This window comes from Ursus arctos, unplaced genomic scaffold (genome assembly GCF_023065955.2).
Source record: "Ursus arctos isolate Adak ecotype North America unplaced genomic scaffold, UrsArc2.0 scaffold_17, whole genome shotgun sequence".
Lineage (NCBI taxonomy): Eukaryota > Metazoa > Chordata > Mammalia > Carnivora > Ursidae > Ursus > Ursus arctos.
In genome coordinates, this window is record NW_026622841.1 from 34,395,161 (window position 1) to 34,408,398 (window position 13,238).

The 13,238-nt window shown below is 33.0% G+C and overlaps 1 protein-coding gene across 8 annotated transcripts in view; it reads right to left on the bottom strand.

Moving 5' to 3' along the window:
- KIAA1328 (KIAA1328 ortholog) overlaps positions 1–13,238 on the bottom strand; it is a 335,798-nt gene that overhangs the window by 111,144 nt on the left and 211,416 nt on the right. For 6 of the 8 annotated variants that reach the window (XM_057313119.1, XM_026496212.4, XM_026496217.4 and 3 more), the window contains one exon: positions 5,635–5,742. The exons of the other annotated variants lie outside the window; for them this stretch is intronic. In XM_057313119.1, the coding sequence (XP_057169102.1) occupies positions 5,635–5,742 (108 nt within the window). The remainder of the gene's footprint in view (positions 1–5,634; positions 5,743–13,238) is intronic. 8 annotated transcript variants of the gene reach the window in all.

The window sequence follows — 13,238 nt, forward strand, 5'->3', positions numbered from 1 at the left end:
ATATCTTGCACCTTTTCCTACCACAACAATATGAAAACAGAAATCAGTCATAAGAAAAAATCAGGAAAGAACACAAATATATGGAGGAAAAATAACATGCTACTAAACAATGAATAGGTCAACCAGGAAATCAAAGAGGAAATAAAAATATATATGGAGACAAATGAAAATGAAAACACAGCAGTCCAAAATCTTTGGGATACAGCTAAAGCTGTTCTATGAGGAAAGATTATACTACCAGCCAATCTTAAGAACCAAGAAAAATCTCACATAAACAGCCCAACTTTACACCTAAGGGAGCTAGAAAAATATGACCAAATATAACCCAAAGCCAGGAGAAGGAAGGAAATGGTAAAGATTAGAACAAAAATAAATGAAATAGAGACTAAAGAAACAACAGAATAGATGAATGAAACTAGGAGCTGGTTCTTTGAAAAGTTAACACTGATAAACCTTTATCCACACTCATCAAGAAAAAAAGAAAGAAGACTCAAGTAAGTAAAATCAGAAATGAAGGAGGAGATATAACAACCAACACCACAGAAATAAAAAAGATTATAAAAGTTATATGCCAACAAACTGTGGACAATCTAGAAGAAATAGATAAATTCCTAGAAACATATAACCTTCCAAAACTGAATCAGAAAGAAATAGAAAAGTTGAGCAGACCCATTACTAACCAATGAAATTGAATCAGTAATCAAAAACTCCCAACAAACAAAAGTCCAGGACCAAATGGCTTCACAGATGAATTCTACCAAACATTTAAAGAAGAGTTAATACCTATTCTTCTCAAACTATTCCAAAAAATAGAAGAAGGAAAGCTTCCAAATTCATTCTAGGAGGCCAGCATTACCCTGATACCAAAACCAGATAAAGATACAACAAGAAACCAAAAAACCAAAAACAACCCCCCACAAAACAAACAAACAAACAAACAAACAAACAAACAAACAAACAGACAAAACCAAAACCAAAAAAGATCCCAAACCAAAAAAAGTACAGGTCAATATCTCTGATAAACATAGATGCAAAAATCCTCAACAAAATACTAGCAAACCAAATCCAACATTACATTAAAAAAATCATTCACCACTATAAAGTAGGATTTATTCCAGGGATGCAAGAACAATTCAATATTCACAAATCAATCAACGTGATACATCACATTAATAAGAGAAAGAATAAAAACCATATCATCATCTTATTAAAAGGGTTACTATCCAAAAAATATAAAGAACTTATAGAATTTGACACCAAAAAAATGAATAATTCGATTAAAAATCGGAGAACCCGTATAGACATTTTTCCAAAGAAGACATACATGTGGCCAACAGACACAAGAAAAGATGCTCAACAACAGTAATCATCAGAGAAATGGAAATCAAAATCATAATGAGACATCACCTTACATCTGTCAGAATGGCTAAAATTAAAAAAATACAAGAAATAACAAGTATTGGCTAAGAAGCAGAGAATAAGGATCTCATGCACCATTTGTGGGAATGCAAATTGGTACAGCCACTGTAGAAAATAGTGTGGAATTTCTTCAAAATATTAAAAACAGAATTATCATATGATCCAGTAATTTCAGTATTGGGCATTTACCCCCCCCCCCAAAAAAAAACACCTATTCAAAAAGACACATGCACTCCTGTGTTTATTTCAGCATTATTTACAATAGCCAAGATACAGAAGAAACCCAAGTGTCCATCTATAGATGAATGGAAAAAGATGTGGTGTGTATACACACACACACACACACACACACACACACACACACAATGGAGTATTACTCAGCCATAAAAAGAATGAAATATTGCCATTTACAACAACTGGATGGATTTAGAGAAAATTATGCTAAGTGAACTAAGTCCATCACAGAAAGAGAAATACCATATGATTTCACTCATACATGGAATTTAAGAAACAAAACAAATGAAAAGGAAAAAGAAAGAGATAAACCCAGAACCAGACTCTTAAGTAGAACAGAGGGTTACCAGAGGGGAGATGGGTGGGGGGATGGGTTAAATAGGTGAAGGGGATTAAGAGTACACTTATCTTGACAAGCACTAAGTAGTGTATAGAATTGTTGAATCATTATAATGTACACTTGAAACTAATACTGTATGTTAACTATATTGGAATTAAAAAAAAATAAAGATGTGGTACACACACACACACACACACACACAGACACACACACACTGGAATATTAGTCAGCCATAAAAAAGAATGAGATCTTGCCATCTGTGACAACACAGATGAACCTAGAGGATATTATATAATGCTAAGTGAAATAAGTCAGACAGAGAAAGACAAATACTATATGATTTCAGTCAGATGTGAAATTTAAGGAATAAACCAACCAGCCAAAGAAAAAAGAGACAAACAAAAACCAGACTCTTAACTATAGAGAACAAACTGATGGTTACCAGAGGGGAGGTGGGTAGAGGGATGGGTGAAATAGATCAAGGGGATCAAGAGTACGCTTATACTGATGAGCACCAAGTGATATACAAAATTGTTGAATTATTATATTGTATACCTGAGACAAATATAACACTGTATGTTAATTATACTTGAATTTAAAAAAGTGGAATATGAAACAAAATATGCAATATAACACATATCATATACCATAAAGAGATAAGATCTAGAAGTCATATACTAAAATTTTCTTTAGATAATGAGATTATAGGTATGTGTTAATTTCTTCTTTTGTCTTATCAGCATTTTATAGATTTCTTTTCTACCATAAGCAAGCAAATATATAAGCAGATTAAAGAGGGCTCCAACAGGGATATCTTAAAAAAAAAAACAAAAAAGAAAGAAGAAAGAAGGGAATATAGCAGCAAAAGAATGCAATGAAGATATGACAGAATAACTAATGTGTTTAAATATACTTAGAAAATTAAACTTTCTGGGTGAGTTTGGGAATTACAAGACGTGAGAATGTAAATTGCACAACATCAGAAATTTTTGTTTTGTGCACTGCTATATCCCCCAAAGTTTAGAATGTGTCTAGCACCTGGTGGGAAACTATAAACATTTGAATGAATTAACAAATGAACCCATACACTGGAAATTAAATAAGGCATTTCTAAGCTCTAGAGAAAACAATTATACAAAAATTAAATTTAATAATCATATAGTACATGGCCTCGGTATGTATAAAATAGATACAGTCTTATTGTAACCATCTTGTGATATAGCTATATTGAGAGGACAGAATGAAGGGAAAAGCAATGTGTGTGGGTATGTATATTAGGGGGGAAGTGAAAAAGGGAAGGGAAGGGAGAAGGAAGAAATGTGGGGAAAAGCAAGAAGAGAGGGAGAAAGCCAATAGATGGTTATCTGTGACAGCAAAGTCATCATTTTTCATAGCAGAAAGCTAATACTCAATGCTTTCAGAAGTCTGTTGTTAAGAAATATGGATATAATGCTAGAAGAAACATAAAAGAAGAAACATCTAAAATAGTCAAAACTTATCTCTAAAGACTGAAGATTGGGAGTACTGCTGCTCCCCGTGTAGAGGAGGCTGCTGTTTTGCATAAGCCTTGTTGAACTAGTTGAGTTTTTAAACTATGCATATCCTTGATATCAAAGGTAAAAATTAAATAAAAAATAAATTATGGCAAGTCATAAAAAGACAAATACTATATGATTCCACTTATGTGAGGTAACTAGGGTAATCAAACGTATAGAAACAGACAGTAGAAAGGTGGTTGCCAGGTGCTGGCAGTGAGAGGAAATGTGGAGTACTTTGAGTGTGGAGGTATTGAGGTTCAATCTTGCAAGATAAAGAAGTTCTGGAGACTGGTTACATAACAATGTGAATATACTTAGTACTACTGAACTGTACACTAAAAAATGGTCGATGGTAAATTTTATATTATGTGTATTTTACCAAAATTAAAAGATGGCAAAATTGTCTGAAATGAGAATTCTTGGGTTCTGCTTCTAACACTGGCTGAGTAGTTTCTATAAGATCAAACTCCCATAGTTAACAGTATAAACTCTGGGAGGAAACAACAACAACAACAAAAAAACACCAAACCTGAAGCACTGAAAAGTCACCGAAAACAAGCAGAAACTGCAAGAGGATCAGCACTTGAAAGAAGACAGTGGCATTGGGAGAGTTCTTAATTTTTTTTTTTAATGGCTTTCAGCTGAAGGTCAGTCTTAAAGAACCAGAGGACAAGAGTCTGAGTTGACCAAAGCAACTGAAAAGGGAAAAATCCTGGAGGGGTCAGAGAGAAAGAGTGAAAACCTCAAATTTTTCATAACAACCCTGCCAGTCCTGGCTGCCCCTGAACTATGTGCAAATGAGGCAGACTCAAACATCCATCCCAGTTAAAGTTTAAAGAGCTCAGCAGTGATTTTCACTGTTATTCAAAGGAAGCAGAGCTTGGAATTTGAATTAAGTTAACTGCTTGCTAACATATAAAAATTAACATTGTTTACAGGACTATAACTGAATTCCAGAGTCATTCACAATACCAGGAAACAATAAAAAAATTACTAAATGTACAAAGAAAAACATGACCAATACTCAAGAGAAAAGTTGATCAATGGAGACAAACCCCAAGATGATCCAGGTGTTAGAACTGGAGACAAGCACTTTAAAGGAAAAATATATCTGTAATGAATAAAAAAGGAAAGTTCAGCAGAGAAATAGAAATTTTAACAAAGATCCAAATGGAAATTCTAAAACTGAAAAATCCAGTATCTAAATAAAAATAAATCATTCTATGGGCTTAACAGCCGATTGGAAACAACAGAAAAGTTGACGAATTTGAGAACAATCAATAGAAATTATCCACTACAAAGAATAAAGAAAAAATTCTAAAAAATTAGCAGAGAGTCAGGGACTTCACTAAAGGTCTAACATACCTGTAAATGAAATCCAAAAAGGAAAGAAGAAAGAGAATAGGCAAAAAAATTGAAAAAATAATGGCCAAAAATTTTTCAAATTTCATGAAAAGGGAATCCTCAAACACAGCTTTGGTGGTAAAAATGGATTTGACTTTTATGGAAAGCAACTGGGTAATGTGAACCAAGAATCTTAAAAGGATTCATACATACTTTGAGTTAGTAGTTCCATTTATAGAATCTATATCAAAGATATAGGTAGAGATAAAGTAAAAAATTTATTCACAGAAATGTTCTTCAAAGCATAACTTATAGTAGCAAAAGCTTGTATTATCCAATAATAGGCTAATAGAGAAATATTTGTCATACAATAAATATACGTTGAATGAATATGAAGTTTTCATAAAATAAATTATACCAGAAAATATGATTCAGTGAAAAAAGCAAAAATTAAAATTCTGCATAAGCATAATCCCTATTGCTCAATATAGAATATATTATTATAAAAGAAAGACATTAAGGGGAAGAGGGCTCAAAGGATCATCTCTGAATGGTAGGATCATGAATGAATGATTTTTATTTTCTTCTTTACACTTTCCTATATTTAAAAAATTTTTACAATGAGAATGTATTTATTCATATTATCAGAAAACTGGACCTATATAAAGCTATAAATATATACCAAACATATCCTTAATATCTGTGCCTTAATATCTGTGTCCTAACGTGTTCTTGCTTTCACCCATCAGTCAGGTTTACCTTGGTCCAGAGTCATCCCCATTCATATCCAGATTGAGTTCTCGGGGTTTGATAAACTCTTTAGCAGCAAGGAGTTCTCTTGACTTAAATACAGCTTGAGTTCTTAACCTGAAAAAGTAAATTTAGAGAATTTCTAATCCTGTGGAACCTAAGAAACTGAATGGTAACCCTTGGAAGACCATATTCTTTCAGCTAGACCTCCAGAGATTATTTTCAAATTAAAACTCAATCTGTCAAAATAAATGGGTACTTCTTAAATACACAGATGATGTAAATAAAATAAACTAAACACAAATCCGTTTTAAAGGAACTTAAATTTTCTTTATTTATAGAGGAGTTGGGGAAGACTGAGTTGGTCAAAATATCATTAAAACTTCAACATTATAGGGTGCCTGGGTGGCACAGCGGTTAAGCGTCTGCCTTCGGCTCAGGGCGTGATCCCGGCATCGTGGGATCGAGCCCCACATCAGGCTCCTCCGCTATGAGCCTGCTTCTTCCTCTCCCACTCCCCCTCCTTGTGTTCCCTCTCTTGCTGGCTGTCTCTCTCTCTGTCAAATAAATAAATAAAATCTTTAAAAAAAAAAAAAGAAATGAAATCTGTAGAAATATATTCTCAACTATGAAATAAAACCATGAAGAGGGAAAAATATTATTACAACAGTATTATTTCCATCATAGTCAAGAGTCAAACTCTTATAATTGCAACTAACTATGCACAGTAATATACAAAGAAAAATGTGTAAATTAATTACCCTCTAGGAACTTAAAATTTAATAATAATATTTGGTAGGACATATAGGTAGTTAGGTAAGTACAGAGAAGAGGGGGAGCTATACTTATATCAGACAAAATTGACAAATCAAAAATTGTAAAAAGAGACAAAATCACTATATAATAATAAAAGGTTGATTCATCCAGACTATATTAGCAATTGTAAATATATATGTACCTAACATTGTGGCACCTAAATTTATTAAGCAAATCTAACATGTCTGAAGGAAGAAATAGACAACAATACAATAATAATAGATGACTTCAAAACCCCACTTTCAACAATGGAAAGATCATTTGAACATCAAAGAAACACTGGACTTGAATATACTTTATATAAAACAGATCTAATCGACAGATACAGAATATTCCATCCAATGGCAGCAGAAATATGTATGCTTTTCAGGTAAACACAACATTTTCCAGGATAGGTCATGTTAGGTCACAGAACAACTCTTAACAAATTTAAGAAAACTGAAATCATACCTTTTCCAAGTACAATGGAATAAAACTAGAAGTCAGTAAGTAATAGAAGGAAAATTGGAAAATTCACAAGTAAGTGGAAATGGAAGTGGAAACAATACATTCCTGAACAACCAATGAGTCAAAGAAGAAATCAATAGGGAAACCAAAAAATATCTTGAAACAAATGAAAATAGAAACACAACATACCAAAACTTAGGGAATACAGCAAAAACAGTTCTAAGAGGGACGTTCATAGTGATAAATGTCTACATTAAGAAAAAAGAAAGATCTCATAAACAACCCTCATTTACACCTTCATTACCTCAAGGAACCACAAAAAGAAAAACAAACTAAGGCCAAAGTTAGCTGAAGGAAGATAATAACAATGACCAGAGCAGAAATAGAGACCAGACAAATAATAGAAAGGGTTACTGAAACTAAAAGCTGATTTTCTGAAAGGCTAAACAAAATTACAAATTTTTAGATAGAAGAAAAAGAGAGAAGACTCAAATCAGAAATGAAAGAGAAGACATTATAGCTGATACTACAGAATTACAAAGGATCATAAGAGTCAACTATAAACAGTATATGCCAAAATATTTGTTAGCCTAGAAGAAATGATAAATTCCTAGGAATATACAACCTACCAAGATTTAATCATGAAGAAACTGAAAATCTTAACAGACCAAAAATGACTAAGGAGATTAAATCAGTGACCGAAACCTTCCAACAACAACAATAACAACAAATTCAGACCTGGAGAGTTTCATTGGTGAATTCTACTAAAGATTTTAAGAAGTATTAATGCAAATCTTTCTAAAATTCTTCTGGGGCACCTGGGCGGTGCAGTCAGTTAGGTGTCTGACTCTTGGTTTTGGTTAAGGTCATGATCTCAGGATTGTGAGACTGAGTCCTGAGTGGGGCTCTGAGCGCAGAACAGAGTCTGCTTGAGGATTCTCTCTCCATCTCCCTCTGTTTCCATCCCCATTCTCCCTCTCTCTCTCTCTAAAACAAAATAAATACATCTTTAAAAATAAAATAAAATAAAATAAAATTCTTCCAAAAAATTTAATAGGAAGGAACACTCCCAAACTCATTCTATAAGGCAGCATTAGCCTGATACCAAAGCCAGTTAAGGACACTATGAGAAAAAAAAAAGGTCAATAACTCTAATGAATATAGATAAAAAGCAAATCTCAAAAAATACTATCAAACGGAATTTACCACATTAGTAGAATAAAGGATAAAAAGAGGAAAAGCATTTAGCACAATTTAACATCCTTTCATGATAAAGCTCTCAAGAAATTGAGTATAGAAAGAACATAACTCGGGGCGCGTGGGTGGCGCAGTCATTAAGCGTCTGCCTTTGGCTCAGGGCGTGATCCCAGCGTTCTGGGATCGAGCCCCACATCAGGCTTCTCTGCTGGGAGCCTGCTTCTTCCTCTCCCACTCCCCCTGCTTGTGTTCCCTCTCTTGCCAGCTGTCTCTCTCTGTCAAATAAATAAATAAAATCTTAAAAAAAAAAAAAGACAGAACATAACTCAACATAATCAAGGGCCATATATCACAAGCCCACAACTAACATCATATTCAATGGTGAAAGGTTGAAAACTTTTCCTTTAAGAACGGGAACAAGACAAGGATATCTATTCTTCCCACTTTTATTCAATATAAACCTGGAAGTACCAGCCAGAGTAATTAGGCAAGAAAAGGAAATAAAAGATATACCAATCAGAAAAAAAAGCAAAATTGTCTGTTTGCTGGTGACACAATCTTATACATATATGAAAAATGAAGATGCCACCAAACAACCGTTAGAACTAATGAATGAATTCACTAAAACTGCAGGATACAAAATCAACACACAAAAATCAGTTGCATTTCTATACACTCACAATGAACTATCTAAAAAAGAAATTAAGAAATCAATTCCATTTACAATTGAACCAAAAACAACAAAATACTTAGAAAGAAAGATTAACCTTAACTGGATTAAAGACTTAACTGTAAGACCTGAAACAGTAAAAGTACTAGAAGAAAACATAGGGAAAAAGCTCCTTGACATTGGTCTTGGCAATGTTTTTTTGGATTTGACACCAAAAGCTCAAGCAATGATAGCAAAAATAAGTGAGACTACATTGAGATAAAAGGCTTCTGCACAGCAAAATAAATAAATTATAAAAATGAAAAGGCAACCTATGGAATGAGAGAAAATATTTGTAAATTATATATGTGATATGGGGTTAATTATGTGATAAGGGTGATTAGGGGTTAATATTCAAAATATAAAAGAACTTACACAACTCAACAGCAAAAAACCAAATAACCCAATTAAAAAATGGGCAGAGGCACTGAAAAGACATTTTTCCGAAGAAGACAAACAGTGACTAACAGGTACATGAAAAGATGTTCAACACCACTAATTGTTAGGGAAATCCAAGTCAAAACTACAGTGAGATATTGCCTCACACCTGTTAGGTTGTCTTTGATCAAAAGGAAAAAAAGATAACAATGCTGGACAGGGTATGAAGAAAAGGGAATCCCTATATACCATTGGTGGGAATGTAAATTGATACAGCCATTATGAAAAACAGTATGGAGGTTTCTCAAGAAAATTAAAAATAGAACTACCATATGATCCAGCAATCCTACTTCTTGGTATCTATTCAAAGGAAATGAAGTTAGGGGCATCTGGGTGGCTCAGTCAGTTAAGCATCTGCCTTCGGCTCTGGTCATGGTCCCAGGGTCCTAGGATCGAGCCTCTTGTTGAGCTCTCTGCTTAGTAGGGAGCCTGTTTCTCCCTCTGCCTCTGCCTGCTGCTCTGCCTACTTGTGCTCTCTCTCTCTCTGTGTCAAATAAATAAATAAAATCTTAAAAAAAAAAAAAAAGGAAATGAAGTTAGTATCTTGAAGAGAGACCTGTACTCCCATGTTCATTGCAGTGTTACTGGTAATGAAAACAACCTAAGTGTCAACAAATAAATGGATAAAAAAAGATATATTTTATATATATCTCAATATATATATATATATATATATATATATTCAGTCATGAGAAAGAAGGAAATCCAGACAGTTGCAACACCATGGATGAACCTAGAGGAACATACTAAGTGAACACACGAACATACCAAAACTTGTGAGACATACTTAAAACAGTGCTGAGACAGAAATGTATAGCACTAAGTGCTTCCACCAGAAAAGACGGAAAGTCTCCAATCAATAAACTAAGCTCCCACCTTAAGAAATTTAAAAATAGGAAAGCAAGATAAATCTAAAGCAAGCAGAAGGAAGAAAATAATAAAAGAAATGAATGACATAAATGAGACCAGTATTACCTTGATAACAAAATTAGACAAAGACAGTACAAAAAAAAAAAAAAAAAACACAGACCAAAATCCCCCACCAGTATTGATGCAAATGACCTTAACAAAATATTAGGAAACAGTATTTGGTAATATATAAAAAGTATTTTATACTGTAACCAAATGGGGCTTATTTTCCAGAGATGCAACACTAGGTCAATATTCAAAAATCAATAAATGTAATCTACCATATTAGCAGGCTAAATTTAAAAAAATCACATGATCACATCAATTGATGCATAAACAAGATTTGAGAAAATTCAATATTCATGATAAAAACTTTATATAATCCATAAGAAAAAAATTGATAAATTAAGCTTCATCAAAATTAAAACCTTTTGCTCTGTGAAAGATCCTATTAAGAGATTAAAAGGATAAGCTACAGAATAGGAGGAAATATTTGTAATCTACATATCTGAGAAAGGACATATCTAGAATATATAAAAAGCTCTCAAAATTCAACAGTAAAAAAAACCTTAAACAATCCAATTACACAGACAAAAGATATTAAAGAGACAATTTACCCAAAAAGATGGAAGAAGGGCAAACAAGCAAATGAAAAGATTTTCAACATCATTAGTCATTTGAGAAATGCAAATTAAGAACAAAACAAAATACCATTACACACAGATTAGAACAGGCAAAATAAAAAATTTGTGACAATTCCAAGTGCTGGTGAGGATGTAGAGAAAAAGTCCCTCATACATTGCTGGTGAAGAAGTATTTTATACTAAATGTATAAGCTAAATTTAGATTTAATTTTTTAAACTAAATATACATTTATCATATGATCTATCAATCACAGTCCTGGCTTTACTTTGTAGAAATGAGAACCTTAGTCCACACGGAAACTTGTATAAAAATGTACATAGCAGCTCTATTTGTAACAGGCAAAAAACCAAGTTGTCCTTCAATAGATAAATGGTTAAACAGATCAGGGTATAACCATATCATGGACTAGGACTCTGCAATCAAAAGGTACAATATACACAACAACCTAGATGGATCTTAAGAACATCATAGAGAGTGAAAAAGGCCAGTATCAAAAGTTCACACACTGTAATTTCATTTATATAACATTCTCAAAATGCCAAAATTATAGATATGGAGAATAGATTAGTGGGTTCCAAGGGTTAGGGATGGAGAGGGCATAAAAGGGTGGGCAGCTCAAATGGGGTAGTAAAAAGGATATCTCTATAGTGATGAAATAGTTCTATATTTTGATTGCTGTGGTGGTTACGCAAGTCTACACATGTGATAAAATGGCATAGAGCTAGACACACACATTGTACCAATGTTAATTTACTAATTTTGACATTGCATTATAATTACGTAAGACATAGCCATTGGGAGAAACTGGAGGGGAACCTCTACTATTTTTGCAACTTCCTGTCAATCTATAATTATTTAAAAAAAAAAAGTTTATAAAAGCTCTATAAATATGTATAAACTTTTGCAATTTACGCATAAACAAAACTTGCTCAAAAACTTTTATAGCTCTCTCATCTAAGCTAGGATGATCAAGAGAACAATAAAGACTTTATTGTTGTTATGCAGCATTATTTTAATAAACAGTGCTGTTCTGATGAACACAATGCCTATTTACCATTATTATGTAGCATTATTTCAATAAACAGTGCTGTTCAGATGAACATGAAACCTATTCTAAAATTATCCATTCTCCCCTGCTGGACTGTGCTCTCTTTAAAGACCACGTTTGATTCATTTTTCTATCTTAAGTGCCTAGAACAATTTCCCACATATCACGGGCATTCCACAAATGTTTGTTAAATAACATTCTTAGGAGAGACTACACATTAACTGGAGGATTAGAGACTGGGGTCATAAAACTGAAGCAACCTTTTGGCGTTTGGCGACAATCTTGTTATAAGAGCCTCCATTTTCAGTTACGTTAAAAGCCTCCAGCTTTCGACAATGAAAAGTAGAATTGTCTGACCATGTATGAAGAGAAAGAGGAAGAGCATTCCTGGTTGCAAGAAAAGTTTTACACTAACAGAAAAATGTCAAGATGGAACTCTCAAAGAAATTAGAATCTAAAAAATATTAGCCAGAATCTTTAAGTGAGAGAAAATTAAGTGTATCTGTATAGGATGTATGAGTGTGTACAAATGGGGAAATAGTAAGTTTGATCAAGAAGGAAATGACAGGGATATATATATATACAAGCACTTCCTTATGACAACTTGTAATTTATTTTTTAAAGACATAAATGACATATTATGTTATTTTATTTTAAATTTTTTATTATGTTAGTCACCATACAGTACATCATTAGTTTTTGATGTAGTGTTCCATGATTCATTGTTTGCATATAACACCATTCTTTTATCTTCAATTCTGCTGGTGGAATATGTTAAATATGTTAAATAACATATTATTATGTTTAAAATATAATTATGTCTGATTTATTACTAATTTTCCTCAAATAAATGAAGATGGCAAACTTTATGATGTTGCATGGAAAACTATGGTGAGCTATATAATCTCAAAATACCAATTTAGTTTTTACAACACTGTTCTTAGGGAAGAATTGTTAAGGGAGGAAGAGTTTAAGTGTGGGTAAGTTTATAAGAATTGGTTATTGAACAGGTTATGCTTCATAATGAGAAAAGGCCGAACTGAAAAGGCTCCTATCATTTGTTATATTTTATATTATGGTGGATAAACATAAATATGGAATGGTAATAGTTAATCACTTTGCTTTGCAATCTGATTCCATATCCTGAAGTCTCAAATTTTTACTTAATGCCCAATATTCTCTATAATGACCACAAACAGCAAAGGATTTTTATACAATCCTATCTTTTAAAAATATTCTCTTTGGAATCTAGCAAAAGTGACAATGGACCGCTCCGAAGTAGATATTCTAAGCTAACATTCTGGAAGACAAGGTAATTTTCTAAGTCTTCCCAAGAAGATAGTGGAATTTACTTAGTTGTCCTAGTGAGTATGCATCTTGAGCAAGCCAAGCCCCAGAGGAACC